The sequence below is a fragment of the Hemiscyllium ocellatum genome, chromosome 18 (assembly GCF_020745735.1).
Source record: "Hemiscyllium ocellatum isolate sHemOce1 chromosome 18, sHemOce1.pat.X.cur, whole genome shotgun sequence".
NCBI classification, from domain to species: Eukaryota; Metazoa; Chordata; class Chondrichthyes; order Orectolobiformes; family Hemiscylliidae; genus Hemiscyllium; species Hemiscyllium ocellatum.
The window spans coordinates 29,155,232-29,170,726 of record NC_083418.1 but is presented as its reverse complement, the minus strand read 5'-3'; the positions used below and the strand labels follow the sequence as shown (position 1 = coordinate 29,170,726).

General features: G+C 41.9%; 1 protein-coding gene across 4 annotated transcripts in view; it reads right to left on the bottom strand.

Moving 5' to 3' along the window:
* The window catches only part of cars1 (cysteinyl-tRNA synthetase 1), an 81,186-nt gene that overhangs the window by 11,929 nt on the left and 53,762 nt on the right, over positions 1-15,495 (bottom strand). For all 4 annotated transcript variants that reach the window (XM_060838439.1, XM_060838442.1, XM_060838443.1 and 1 more), the window contains 5 exons: positions 12,615-12,804; positions 11,366-11,434; positions 10,129-10,210; positions 6,050-6,130; positions 576-643 (listed from right to left, as the gene is read on the bottom strand). In XM_060838439.1, coding sequence (XP_060694422.1) covers positions 576-643; positions 6,050-6,130; positions 10,129-10,210; positions 11,366-11,434; positions 12,615-12,804 — 490 coding nt within the window. The remainder of the gene's footprint in view (positions 1-575; positions 644-6,049; positions 6,131-10,128; positions 10,211-11,365; positions 11,435-12,614; positions 12,805-15,495) is intronic.

Sequence of the window (15,495 nt, the reverse complement as noted above, 5' to 3'; positions counted from 1 at the left end):
TCAGTAAGGTGATAAGGATTTTATTTTGAACAGTTTGTTAAGAACCTTGAAACAGGTTACCAGTCAGAAAATCTGTTCTTCAATTTAGGAATAAAGGAACATGCAATAGGAGTAGGTCAGTCAGCCCCTCCAACCTTCTCCACCACTTTAGGCTAATCTTCTATTCTCAATGCCACTTTCCCATTCTCTTCCCATATCCTTTGATGTCATTAGTATCTAGAAATCTATCAAGCTTTTTCTTCATTATACTCAATTACTGAGAATCTATGGAACTCTGTGATAGATAATTCAAAAGATTCACTCCCTTCAATGAAGAAATTCTTCCTCACCCTGATCCTTAATAGCTTGCCCCTTATTCTGGGACTGTGTGCCCTTGTGCTGGAATCCCTACCATACATCCAATGGAAGCATCTTTTCTGCATCAAGCCGACTCAGCTCTTTACCAATTTTTTAAGTTTCAATAAGATCTCCATTCTAAACTTTAATGGAAACAGTGTCCTCAATCTCTTGTCAGCAGACAGTTTAATGTTCCATTGTAAACATTTACCTTTCCAACATGATAGAGATCAGCTTACCTTTTTCTTCTCTTCCCTCTCCTTCAGCAATGTCTCTCTGTCCACAAATTTCACCACAGTGGGTAATCCTGCAAAATGATATGAGCCCATCAGAAACATCAGCCTAACCCTTTAGGCACTTCAATCGAATACTCTTTAAACTAATTGGTTAAAACCTTCAGAAAAAAAAAACGGATGGGATGGGCAGGGCTTTTATCACATAAGTGGCTATTCTCCATGACTTAGTACAAGGGCATTAAGGTTTTGTACAGATGATTCTTATCCTGCTCTTAATAAACGGCAATAATACTTTCTAGCAGAAAGAAGTGGAGCATAGGGCAATTCTAATACATGTGAGAAATTTAATTCTTTGGAGGACACAACTCTGGGAAGGATGTAACTCATATCGAGAATGGAGAGAATCTTTTTGATAAACATAATAATGTGCACAATAAACAGAAATAGGTTTTTGAACAGTTCATAAGATACTGCATAGAGAACAGAATTTCTCTATAATTAATTTAAACTGTCCAAAGATGAAATACAACTAATTTACTAGGTAGATATGAAGAAATTGTACCTTTTTAATGTTTAAAATTTGCCCTACTCCCCAATGGTCAATAGACGTTTCAGAATAGCTGTTCCACTAGTGATCCTCCTACCTACAATATGTACATCTGAAACTGTGCTCTCAAACATTTTAATGACATTTGTTTCCATCACCTAGAGCATCCACTAATGCCTTTAAACCAGCTGGAGTTGCATATTGTATATTTCACTATCTTCATAACTATTTAACTTGCTCGAAAGCCAGTCATCTGTGCTAAAGTTGATAATTCTCCCTTTTCCATGAACTCATGAATATCGCAGGACTTTTTTTAAAAACCTCTTATGCTCTTTTTTCATATTAATAATTTCTATCAGTAATCCTATAACTGTGGCCACTAATTTCTTTTTTTGTTGATTCCATTCCGCAATGCTCAATTTAAATCATGTGCTCTCAGTGTACACAACGCTTGTTTTTCTCAGAGTGGAATCACTCAGTTATTTGGAGACAAAGCTTTTTCACATTACTCACACAGCAATTTACCAGTTGCATTGTTTTATTCTTGATAGCTCCAGTCTTCAATAGAGCATGTACCCTGGCTGGTGAGTCTAGAACAAGGACACTGAGTCTCAGGATAAGGGCAGGCCATTTGAGACGAAATAAGGAAGAATTTATTCATTCAGAGCATAGTAAGTCTTTGGAATTTTCTATCTCAGAGTGTTGTGGAAGGTCAGTCATTGTGCTCAAGATAAAAATCAATGGATTTCTGGAGACTAATGACATCAAGTGATATGTAGATAATGCTGGAAACTTGCACTGAGATAGATGATCAGCCATGATCTCAGTGAATCATGCAATAGGTTCCATAGGTTGAATTGCCTATTCCTGTTCCTATATCCCTTGCAAGTTGTGGGTTCCAAAGTCACTCCAGAGACTTCAGCACAAAAAATCATCTGGGCTGACACTTCAGGATAGTAGTAAGGGAGTGCTGTGCTGTTGGGAATTTTGTTTTCCAGATGATAATTAAACCAAGACGTGTTTGCTTTCTCAGGTGGATGTTAAAAAAAAATCCCTGGCACTACTTCAAAGGGCAGCTAGGGAGTTATCCACTGTGAGCAGGTCAACATTTATCTTATAATCAACATCATTAAAAATAGTTTCTGTGGTCATTATGACATTGCTGCTCTGGGAGCTTGCTGTGCACTAGTGCACAGAATTGCTATGGCACAAAGGGAGGCCCCTTGGCCCATGTGGGTGATACCTGAGATGGAGGGATTGTTTTATGAACAAAGATTAAACAGGTTGGGACTCACTGGAATTTAGAAGAATAAGAAGTGATCTCATTAACGCACATAGGATTCTTAAGGGGCTTATCAGGGTAAATGCTGAGGATGTTTCCCCTCATTGGAGAGTCTAGGACTAGAGGGCAGAACCTCAGAATAAAGGGGAGGAATTTATTCCCTCAGTGGGGTAGATTACATGTCTTTGGAAATCCTGTCACAGAGAGCTGTGGGGACAGAGTCTTTGTGCATATTATAGATAGATTTTCGATTAGTAAGGGAATCAAGGGTTATGTGGAAAAGGTAAGGAAGTGGATGCGAGGTAGTCAGATCAGTCATGAACCTGAAAGGTGGACTAGGCTCGACGGGCTAAACAGCCCATTCCTGTTCTGATTTCTTACGGTCTTGAGGCTGCTTTTCTATACTACAACAATGGCTACAGTTCAAAAGTATTATATAGGCTGTAAAGCATGTCAGGGTGACCCAAAGTCACAAAAAACAATGTAGAAATCAAAGTCTTTTTTAAAAACAATTTAGAACACTAGCTACTATCCTGAAATCCCTTGCTCAGTGATTCAGTGATGTGACAGATAGTCAAATATTAGACACAGCTTTGCCACATACAACAGGAATAAATCTGTCGAAAACATATTCCACATTAAACAAAACATTGTTTTGCAACTTTATACCTATCTCAAGTTGTATTTGATAGTCTGGATAAAGCTTTCAATCAGCTTTTTTTTTAAACTAATTAAACACCCTGCAGCCATCTACAGGGTTTCAACATAGGCTGGGATTAAACCTTGCACTATGCTGTCTATGTCAATCAGCTATCCAATGAGGAAAGCATCAGAAACAATTCTTTAAAAAAAACACTATAAAGTGACTCATTAACAACTCAGTGGCTAATTACACAGTAACAAAAGTAGACTGGAGGGTCTAGGTTCATTGTCTCTTAATACTAAATTTCTTGATTTCAGCTGGAGTACTGGTTATAAGCATTACGTTAAGTCTCAGTGTCCTGGGTTAGGAAGGCAAGGGAACCATTTTGTAGCAAAGGTTCTCAGGAACGTTGTCCATTTTAGTGCAGTAACAAGCTTTGTTCTGAACACTGGAGCTGAGGCAACAATTTACGCACAGTTAACATAACACAAAAAAAAACAGGAGCACAAGTAGGTTATTTGGCCCATCGAACCTGCACTGTCATTCAATAAGGACATGCTTTGATTCCACTTTCCTGCTTGTTCCTATAACACTTAAATGCCTCAATGATCAATATTCTGTCTAACTCAGCCTTAAATTGGAGACATTGGGTTTGTCTCCAATGTCATTTAGCATAGAAATTCCTTCTTCAAGTCTGTCTTATTTGGTAGACCACCTTTTTTAAAACTAAGCCCCTACTCTTGGATTTCTTTGCAAGGGAAAACATGTTTTCAGCATCTACTCTGGTAAAAAGTGAGGTCTGCAGATGCTGGAGATCACAGCTGAAAATGTGTTGCTGGTTAAAGCACAGCAGGTTAGGCAGCATCCAAGGAACAGGAAATTCAACGTTTCGGGCCAGAACCCTTCATCAGGAATGAGGAGAATGTGCCAGGCAGGCTAAGATAAAAGGTAGGGAGGAGGGACTTGGGGGAGGGGCGATGGAGATGTGATAGGTGGAAGGAGGTCAAGGTGAGGGTGATAGGTTGGAGTGGGGTGGGGGCGGAGAGGTCAGGAAGAAGATTGCAGGTTTGGAGGGCGGTGCTGAGTTGGGGGAACCGACTGAGACAAGGTGGGGGGAGGGGAAATGAGGAAACTGGAGAAATCTGAGTTCATTCCTTGTGGTTGGAGGGTTCCCAGGTGGAAGATGAAGCGCTCCTCCTCCAGCCGTCGTGTTGTTATGTTCTGCCGATGGAGGAGTCCAAGGACCTGCATGTCCTCGGTGGAGTGGGAGGGAGAGTTAAAGTGTTGAGCCACGGGGTGGTTGGGTTGGTTGGTCCGGGCGTCCCAGAGGTGTCCTCTGAAGCGTTCCGCAAGTAGGCGGCCCGTCTCCCCGATGTAGAGGAGGCCACATCGGGTGCAGCGGATGCAATAGATGATGTGTGTGGAGGTGCAGGTGATCTTGTGGCGGATATGGAAGGATCTCTTGGGGCCTTGGAGGGAAGTGAGGGAGGTGGTGTGGGCGCAAGTTTTACATTTCCTGCGGTTGCAGGGGAAGGTGCCGGGAGTAGAGGTTGGGTTGGTGGGGGGTGTGGACCTGACGAGGGAGTCACGAAGGGAGTGGTCTTTGCGGAACGCTGATAGGGGAGGGGAGGGAAATATATCCCTGCTGGTGGGGTCTGTTCCTTCCATATCCGCCACAAGTTCACCTGCACCTCCACACACATCATCTATTGCATCCGCTGCACCCGATGTGGCCTCCTCTACATTGGGGAGACGGGCCGCCTACTTGCGGAACGCTTCAGAGAACACCTCTGGGACACCCGGACCAACCAACCCATGGCTCAACACTTTAACTCTCTCCCACTCCACCGAGGACATGCAGGTCCTTGGACTCCTCCATCGGCAGAACATAACACGACGGCTGGAGGAGGAGCGCCTCATCTTCCGCCTGGGAACCCTCCAACCACAAGGAATGAACTCAGATTTCTCCAGTTTCCTCATTTCCCCTCCCCCCACCTTGTCTCAGTCGGTTCCCTCAACTCAGCACCGCCCTCCTAACCTGCAATCTTCTTCCTGACCTCTCCGCCCCCACCCCACTCCAACCTATCACCCTCACCTTGACCTCCTTCCACCTATCACATCTCCATCGCCCCTCCCCCAAGTCCCTCCTCCCTACCTTTTATCTTAGCCTGCCTGGCACATTCTCCTCATTCCTGATGAAGGGCTCCAGCGTCTACTCTGGTGTCAAGGCCGCTTAGTATTTCAAAAAATCCATCTAATATTGGTGATATTACACTAATCACCAACAGGAGAACCGGTATGACATTGGGCAAGATTTTCCACTGTCCTAATGCTATCAAAACAATTATAGGTAAGTGGTGTGCATGGGGACCTGTGGAATCCCCACCATAGCACATTTCAAAGAAATTGCCTGAGAAATTGAACTTTCCACTGGGTAATTCCACCATGTCTGGAACCTTCCAAAAGTCTTCATAAATATTGAAGTTATCAGAAGCATCTGATAAAATTAAGTAAAGTTTGTAATCTAAATTTTCTTATTTTAACTCCTGAATAACTAAGAACAGACCCCATACTTATCTGACACTCCCAAGAACCTTCCCATGAGCCAGACATCAACTCCCCTCTGTCCGCAGGACAGACCAGTCTTGACCGTCTCTCCCTCCATGAATTATTACACTGCCTCAAATCCTGCTTCCGGAGGCCACTTTCAATTCTACCCAATGCTTCAGCAGTCTGGCTGAAAGTTGAGAACAGGATGATAGAAGACAAAACCTCATGATCAGGTAACACCAAGAAATATTTCTAATTTAAGAGGATATAAAAAATGAAGAGTATCTCACTGTCACAGTATTGTGAAAGAATACTTGGAAAAATGGTATAATTATCAAATTCAATGCTGAAGGACACAATTAGTTTGTTAGTATATGAAAATATCATAGCACATCAATGGAGTCAAAGCTGGCAAAACCTGCAGATGGTAACCAGCAGCTGACTTGATTCAGTACCTTCATGGTCTTCAAACCGAACGCCAAGCTCTGGAAGGATGTCATCTCGAACGTCATCACACAGCTGCAGAACCTCACTCACTGTAACACAGGAGTTAGTCAATGGACACCCACTTCAGACCACATCAGGATCATTTTATGTCCAAATCAACAAATTTTATGTGCAAACTATTTCCTTCTTCTTCCTGCACATTTAATCAAGTTGAGAGATAGTATTTGGATTTCTTTTTTCTTGTTTTGGTATTAATCAAATTAAAATTCCCTCCATACTATTTCATAAAGTATTTTCAGATGAAATAAAGAATAAACTGGATGAACAGTAAAGCTTTTGTGCCAGTTTTTCAAAGTTACATCACCTCAACAGAAACAGGTCTCATCAATGCCATAATCGTGTTTGGATGTAAACTGATAATTCAAATTACTCATTCAAGACTGTTATTCAACCTCTGATTCACTTAGTGCATTGCACTGGAGATCATGAGACTTAGCATGATAATAAATTGCTTTGTAAATATCTTTCTCAATCAAATTCCCCCATCGCGGTCAGTTAGCATTTACCAAGCTGACAAAATGGACATTGTTACAGATAGTAAAGAAGTTGCTTAAGGAAGGTTAAAAGGACCCTGCCAAGCATTTCCTTTGTTACCTCTAGTGAACTATTTTAGATTTTCTCCAAAAGGAGGGACATACCACATCAGTAGGAGAACCTGATCCAAAAACTGTGAGAGCTGTCGCTTTTTGAGTCTGCAGTTTTCCTCCCTAAAGGATTATCATTGCAATGACCGTTCTGCCAAATTGTCTGGAGGAGATTTGCCCTGGTACGCTTAGCACCGCAGGCAGCATCTATATCACTGTCATATATTGCATTTGATAGCAACTCCATTATATGGTGTTGCTTGTGTAACCTGGAACTTATTTTGATAACTGGATATCTGACGAACACCAACATCATGAACGTCTATTGCAATTTTCTAAAAGTAGTTGACAAGTTATGTGCAAAAGGCAACTGAGGCTTAAAATGACGGTGATTCTGGTTTGGAAAAGAATTTGGTTGAAGGGTAGAGGAGTCAGCCAGAATAAAAACAAAAATGCTGCAGAAACACAGCAGGTCTGACTGCATTTATGGTGAGAGAAACAATGTTAATGATTCAAGTTCAATATGATACTTCTTGAAAGAGAGTTAACGCTATTTCGCTCTTCACAGATGCTACCAGATGTGCTGAATTTCTCCAGCATTTTTTGTTGTAAGTCCAGCATCCACAACATCTTGCTTTTATTTACAGGAATCAGTCATGTTGAATAGGAGAAACAGTTGAGTGGGATGGCTCAGGGATCAGTAACGTTAGTAGACTTGATATTTAACTCAACAAAGCACTTTATCAAGCAGCAAACAAAGTATGGAACCACATGGCCAAAACAAGTAAAAGCACAAGTTTGTTATGCCGAGACTGTGGTACTCTGGTCATGAGTAAAAACAAGGACTGCAGATGCTGGAAACCAGTTTCTAGATTAGAGTGGTACTGGAAAAGCACAACAGTTCAGGCAGCATCAGAGGAGCAGGAAAATCGAAGTTTCGGGCAAAAGCCCTTCATGAGGAATTGAGACAGAATGCCTGCAGGGTGGAGAGATAAATGAGAGGAGGGTGGGGGTGGGAAGAAAGTAGCAGAGAGTAAAATAGGTCAATAGGGGTGGGGATGGAGGTGATAGGTATTGGAGGAGGGTGGAAGACGGTAGCAAAGAGTACAATGGGTGAATGGGGGTGGGGATGAAGGTGGTAGGTCAGAGAGGAGGGTGGAGTGGATAGGTGGAAAGGAAGATAGGCAGGCAGGACAAGTCATGGGGACAGTGCTGAGCTGGAAGTTTGGATCTGGTGTGAGGTGGGGGGAAGGGGAAATGAGGAAACTGGTGAAGTCCACATTGATAGCCTGGGGTTGAAGTGTTCCGAGGCAGAAGATGAGGCATTGGGTGGTGAGGGAAGCGGCGATGGAGGCGGCCCAGGACCACCATGTCCTCGGCCGAGTGGGAGGGGGAGTTGAAATGTTGGGCCACAGGATGGTGTGGTTGATTGGTGCGGGTGTCCCAGAGATGTTCCCTAAAGTGCTCTGCTAGGAGGCATCCAGTCTCCCCAATGTAGGGGAGACTGCATCAGGAGCAACAGATACAATAAATGATATTGGTGGATGTGCAGGTAAAACTTTGATGGATGTGGAATGTTCTTTTGGGGCCTTGGATGGAGGTGAGGGAGGTGTGAGTCCAATTCCTGCGGTGGCAGGGGAAGGTGTCAGGATGGGAGAGTGAGTTGTTCGGGGGTGTGGACCTGACCAGGCAGTCACGGAGGGAATGGTTTTTGCGGAAGACAGAAAGGGGTGGGGAGGGAAATATATCCCTGGTGGTGAGGTCCGTTTGGAGGTGACCGAAATGTTGTCGGATGATTTGGTTTATGCGAAGGTTGGTAGGGTGGAAGGTGAGCACTAGGGGGATTCTGTCCTTGTTATGGTTGGAGGGATGGGGTCTGAGGGCAGACGTGCGGGATGTGGACGAGATGTGTTGAAGGACATCTTTAACCACGTGGAAAGGGAAATTGCAGTCTCTAAAGAAGGAGGTCATCTGGTGTGTTCTGTGGTGGAACTGGTCCTCCTGGGAGCAGATACGGTGGAGGCGGAGGAATTGGGAATATTGGATGGCATTTTTGCAGGAGGTAGGGTGGGAAGAGGTGTAATCCAGGTAGCTGTGGGAGTCGGTGGGTTTGTAAAAAATGTCGGTCATCATTAATGGAGTTGGAGAGGTCCAGGAAGGGGAGGGAAGTGTCAGGGATGGTCCAGGTAAATTTAAGGTCAGGGTGGAATGTGTTGGTGAAGTTGATGAATTGCTCAACCTCCTCACGGGAGCACGAGATGGCACCAATGCAGTCATCAATGTAGTGGAGGAAGAGTGGAGTGGTGCCGGTGTAACTACGGAAGATGGACTGTTCTACGTAGCCAACAAAGAGACAGGCATAGCTGGGGCCCAAACGGGTGCCCATGGCTACCCCTTTGGTCTGGAGGAAGTGGGAGGATTCGAAGAAGAAATTGTTAAGGGTGAGATCCAGTTCAGTCAAACAAATGAGTGTGTTGGTGGAAGGGTACTGTTGGGGACGTCAGGAGAGGAAGAAACAGAGGGCTTGGAGGCCCTGGTCATGGCGGATGGAGATATAGTGTGATTGGATATCCATGGTGAAGATGAGGCTTTGGGGGCCAGGGAAACAAAAGTCTTGGAAGAGGTGGAGGGCATGGGTGGTGTCTCGAATGTATGTGGGGAGTTCCTGGACTAGGGGGAATAGGACAGTGTCGAGGTAGGTAGAGATGAGTTCAGTGGGGCAGGAGCATGCTGAGACAATGGGTCGGCCGGGCTGGTCAGGCTTGGGGATCTTGGGAAGGAGGTAGAACCAGGCGATGCAAGGTTCCCGGACTATGAGGTTGGAAGCTGTGGGTGGGAGATCTCCTGAGGTTCTGTATGGTCTGGCAGATGATGGTTTGGTGATTGTGGGGGGGGGGGGGGGGGTGTCATGGTCGAGGGCGCGGTAGGAAGAGGTGTTGAGTTGGCGTCTGGCTTCTGCGATGTAGAGGTCAGTGCACCAGACTAACACTGCACCCCCTTTATCTGCTGGCTTGATGGTGAGATCGGGATTAGAGCAGAGGGAATGGAGGGCTGCGTGTTGTGAGGGTGACAGCTTAGAAGGGGGAGGGGGTGTAGACTGGTTGAGGAGGTTAATGTCCCGATGGAAGTTGGAAATGAAGAGGTCGAGGGTGGGTAATAGGTCAGCACGGGGTGTCCAGGTGGATGCAGTGTGTTGGAGGTAGGTGAAGGGGTCCTCGGAAGGTGGGCGGGAGTCCAAATTGTAAAAGTAAGTCCGAGGCGGAGTTGACGAAAGAAGTGTTCAACGTCACGGTGTGTATGTCATGCTACACCTTCCTGAAACACTGTAATAACCATTTAACCATAGTATCTTGGGACTGTGACTCAACTACATTAGGCACTGGGAGGGCACCCATAAGTTAAGCAGATGTAATAAGAAATCATACAGATTCATTGTTCTGTACCTTTCTTCTCACGGGCAATTTGTCGAACATTCTCACGAAAACCTGATAGCACTTTGAGGTAAGGCATGATGGTGGTTTCCACCTGGATGCAGAAGAGAAGAGAGTTAAAAGGGAGCTGAATCTGACCTGTGGATCTGTACAGTAAAAAGGTTCCTCGTCACACCATAGCAATCCAGGCCTAACCTTGTAATAATTCAAGTATTTTTTGGATCTATTGTGACAGGTCTGCATGGCCTGATGAAGCAGACAACAACTTCAGTGTTTCCTACACAGAGTCAGCTCTTTCTAAGACCATTGCTTATCAATTAACATCTTTTTATTGGTTGTAGAATAACGTTTCAGACCTAGCTGACAGGCAACTTTGGAGTTAAAAGCTTATGGGTTCAAGTTCCTCCAGGATTTAAGCACATAAGTCAAGGCTGAAGTGCTGCACTGTCTATAGGTACTGCATTTTTGAAGATGCATTAAATAGATGCTAAATCGTCCTGCAGCATCCAGGGATATGTAGGTTTGGTAGATTAGTAAAAGTGAGGTTATGGGGATTGGATCTGGGTGGGATATTCTTCAAAGGGCCAAATGGCCTTCTTCCGCACTGTAGGAATTCTATGATTCTCTGAATAAAGACATTTTGCCTCATTTCATTCCTAACTTTCTTGCTGACGATCTTGAAATTGAGACTCTTTAGTACTGACATAGCAAATAGTGGAAATAGAATGTTCTTCTTTACCCTGTCAAAATTGTTCAGAATTTTAAACACTTCAAATAAGGTCACGTCTTAATCTTTGCTCCAAGGAAAATCAGCCCAATTTCTCTAATGTTACCTTGTATCTAAAATTCTTCATTCTGGGTATCATTCTAATAAATCTCCTTTGAACTCTCCCCAGGATTTAACATATTTCCTTAATAAGGTGCCCAGAACTGAACACAATACCCAAATATGATCTGACCAATGATTTGTTGAGGTGTAGCACTTAAACAGAAATTTCTTGCTACTTTCCCCATCAAAGACTACACTTGGAAAGAACTAAACAGCCGTCGAGTGCGTTGGTGATTGCAACATAATGGAAGTTTCTATATATGAGCGATCAAATGTTCATTTCTTTCTTGTTATACGATATCAAAGTACAGTATCAGTAACTGTATCACTTTGCTTGAGTTATAATATACTTGGAAGCAAAATGATAAAGGAGACTTTGCAGATTCTTTTATAAGAAATATAGCCTGTGCAAATACTTACATTTAAATTTTGGCTGCCTCCTCCAACAGGGAATCCAATTGGTTCTTCACCCTCTATTGCTCCAAAGATCTGATTTATCAATAGGAGAAAACAATGAGGCAATTAAGCTTATAGTTTTGTTTCCTATTCTCAGGTCGATCAACAAAGCCTGCTAATTAAAGTTTTTCCCGCTTACACCTTATAAGAGCAATTCTTCAATTAGATCTGAAGCAATTATACACTTCAATGAAAGGAATAGATATAGTTGGATCAACTAATGTTTTGAATGCCTTATACAACACTGGCCCATAAGCATACAAATACTGTGAATTAGTTGAAACTTAGCAGGGACTATAATTGTACTGGTAGAATTTGCAACAGCACCGTGGCTATAATGTGGAAAATTCCACTCCTGATCATTATTCATAGTACACTGTGTAGTGGTCAAACGATATTATCATAGACAGATGCACCTGCAGCAAGCAGGTTGGTGAAGAGGAGGTTCAGTATGTTTTTTTCCTCTTGTTGGTTACTTCGCCATCTTGTGCAAATCCACTCTATATATGAATGCTGTGTTTATAACTGACTGTAACATCACCATGGATCAGTACTTTTTGGGAAGAATTATCGCCATGTTTACACCTGTCGAGGGACACACATGCAGATTGGTCATTTAGGCCAGGTTTGAGTATAACCAGGCCTCTGTGCTTGGCTAATCTAGAAGCAGTCAAGTGCCTTTGGCAGAAGCAGGGATAACTGGGGGGAAAAAAAATTATGGCAAACAGGTAAAAACAAACCTTACACGTCAAGTATGAGGAGACCGTTGTGGGTGGCAGCTCTGAAGAAAATTATTGCTGCAGGCTGCTTTATTTTCAGAAGTCAGTAAGTTTTAAAAAAATCAAACATTTTGGCAATTTATTGATGAAATTCAAATAGGAATTGGAAAAAAAACTAACATAGTTATCAAAGTATTAGAATGGAAGAATCAGATAGTGAAGACTTATATGGTAAAGAATAGCAAATACTGGAAATGCTCAGCAGATCTAGGAATTATCCATGGAGAGAGAAAAAGCATATATGTTTCAGATTGACAAGTCTTTGTCAAACCTTAAACATCTTCTATTTCTCTTTCCTCAGATATGTCATCAGACTTACTATATATTTCCAGCATATTCTGTTTTTTGTTAAGATTTACAAACGTGCAATACTTTACTCAAGGAACAGATATTTGTGGGAGTAACCAGTGTTACATTGTGTTTCCCCATCTCACCTTCAGCATCTCAGTGAGATACAATGCAATGCTCCTCAACAGCATTCGATTTGGTAACTGTTTGTTGCTTTTCTTTGCAGCAGTGTATGTGTTACATTGGCTCACAAGGGAACGCAGCTCTTCCATTACAGTACGGGTGTCAATGTTATCACACAGTGCCTTGTGCACAGCTGTTTTTTTCTCATAAAAGCTGTAATTAAAAATAAAGTATTTGTGTGTAAGTACGGTAAACTGATTTACATGTACCTTTCCATTTGAAATAACTGTGAAAAGTACGTTATTCAATTCTTGAGATATGACTGAATTCAAATCATGAGAAAAAGGCTTAGGAAACCGATTCTGTTCGAGAAAGGCATGATTCAAGCACCTATAAATACCACATTGTGGAAATTCCATTCAGAAGTGTGCTGGTGGCTGAAATAATGAGACAAGTAGTTAACCTAAATAAAGCTGAAAGGCAATGCTGAGGGAAGATAGTCTTGGTTGGTTTAAATAGTATGTTCAAAAATGCCACATTCTAGGGCCACATATTCATTTGTAAGTTCACATATTGATGCACAAAACTTCCATAATATGCTTACATTTTAATTACACAGCTGTTGTAGGTTTAGAAAACCTGATTATTATTCAAATGATTTTCATCATTTCATCATCAAATTGTTTTGTCTGAATTGCTCGGAAAGCTGATTAGAACAGACTGCAGTTCAAAGAAAGGGATATTGTTGCCATTATACCATTTGTCTCACGAACTCCAGAGGGGGAGGTAGCAAAGTTATTGAGCAGTACTAATAGAAGATTCTTCAGTCAGTCAGAGGAATAAACCGACATTAATACAGCTGCGAATACAACCCTTGAATGGTGCATTGATTGCCTGATGTCAGGTCAAGGATGCATTGGAACAGCTGAAGAACATTCTTATGTGGGAGGGTGAAACATTCAAAAGTTGTAATCCATTTGTGTAGTTATGACTTATATAGGAAAAGGAAAGAGATCCCAAAAGTAGATTACAGGAAGCTAGGAAGGAGATTGAAAGCAGGATATTGAAAGATCAGCATTATTCCTAGTCCTACATGCTGGTGAACAGAGTGTTATGACATGGGCGTAAACCACCCTGCTAATTTAAACCTGTAACACAGAAAAGATTTATACCATGCAGTAATCTGTGAAAATTTGAAGAGGCCAAGAACTGTCCCAAAGGTCAGTATTTAGAGTAAAAATGAAGAACTTTATTTCTTAAATTGCAACAGATGACAACTAACAACTAAATGCAAGTCCTTTTCTAACCTATCTTTTACATTCTCCTTCAAAAAACTAATCTGATAAAACCCCCCGGATTAAGATTTAACAAAAATTCAAATTTCAAAACCAGCCAGCTGTTGAATCTTCTCTCTGGATCTTCCTCTGTCTTCTTTTCTTCTTCTTAAGGATTTCTATTTCACAGGTCATTGATTGGTAAAGGTACCGTTAGGAGAGCTATTTTCCGGGCAGTCTGTACATGCTGATGGCTTGGCAGTTCTTATCCAATTGTTCAATTTTTCCCTGTCTTTTACCCACAAAGCTTTTAACTTTCTTAAAGCTACAGTACACCCACATCTTCGTAACAACAGAAACAGGAGAATGGAGCGATTGAACACCATGCTGAAAAATTGGTGTAGAAAGGTAGGAATCAGCTAACTGAAGCATTGGATCTAGTTATGAATACAAAATGGTCATGCTGCATCTTGGCAGGACTGGGACTTACATCCTCACAAAGAGATTTGCTAGTGCTGTCATGGATGGTTTAAATTAGATTGGTAGGGGACTGAGAACCTATGAGGGACTTAGGTTCAAGGGATGCAAAATAAAATAGTCAGCAAATCTAGAAAGATGATAGATAAATCAATGGCAAGCATCATATAGGATCCAAATGGAGAATAATATTAAAAAGGCTGGATTAAAAGCACTCCACCTAAATATGTGTAGCAGTCACAACAAGGGTGATGATTTGGATGCACAAGAGGAAGTAAATGGAAATTATTTAAGAGTTTAAATAATCAGAGACTTTGCAAAAGGCTGACCAAGATTGGGAATTGAATATTCAAATGCGTTCTAATTTAGGAGGAGAAAGCAAAAAGGGAAAAGGGCGATGGGGCAGCATTCCTCATTATAGATGACATTGATACATTTAAAAGAAAAAGCCTTTGACTGGAAGATCAAAAATGTTGATTCAATTTGGGTGGAGCTAAGAAACAGCAAGGGATAGCAAACATTGAAGGGGAGAGGAGTTGATTATAGAACACAAACTGTAGTACTAATTTTGGGCATGCTATAATCAGGACATTTGAGACATTTGTAATGTGGATAATCGTGGCAACTCGAAGTTCGAGTAAGTTAATCAAGTTGGCACTAATGTTGCTAGGAATTAAATCATGGAATGTGCACAAGAAAGATTTCTAGAACAGTGCGTTGAGAAGCCAACTAGGGATCAGTTTATTTTGAATTACGTATTGTGTGGTAAGGTTTAACTCATTAATGGCCTTGCTGTAAAGGAATCTTTGGAAGACAGTGATCAAAACATGATAGAATTTTATATTAAGCTTGAATATAACATTCTATTCATTCTGAAACTAGGGTCGTAAATCTAAGCATAGGAAACTCTGAGGGCATAAGGGACAGGCTGACTAACTTTGATTGAGAAAATACATTGAAAGATTTGATGGTAGATAGGCAATGGCTAGTATTTAAAGAAATACTACAAAGTCTACAACAGTTAAACAATCCTTTAAAAGGCAGAAACACCAAAAGCATGAGTGGCTTAAAAGAATAGCAGATACAGCATTAAGTCTGATGATTGGAAGAGATTTAGAACCAAGTAAAGATCAGCCAACAAATCAATAAGGAA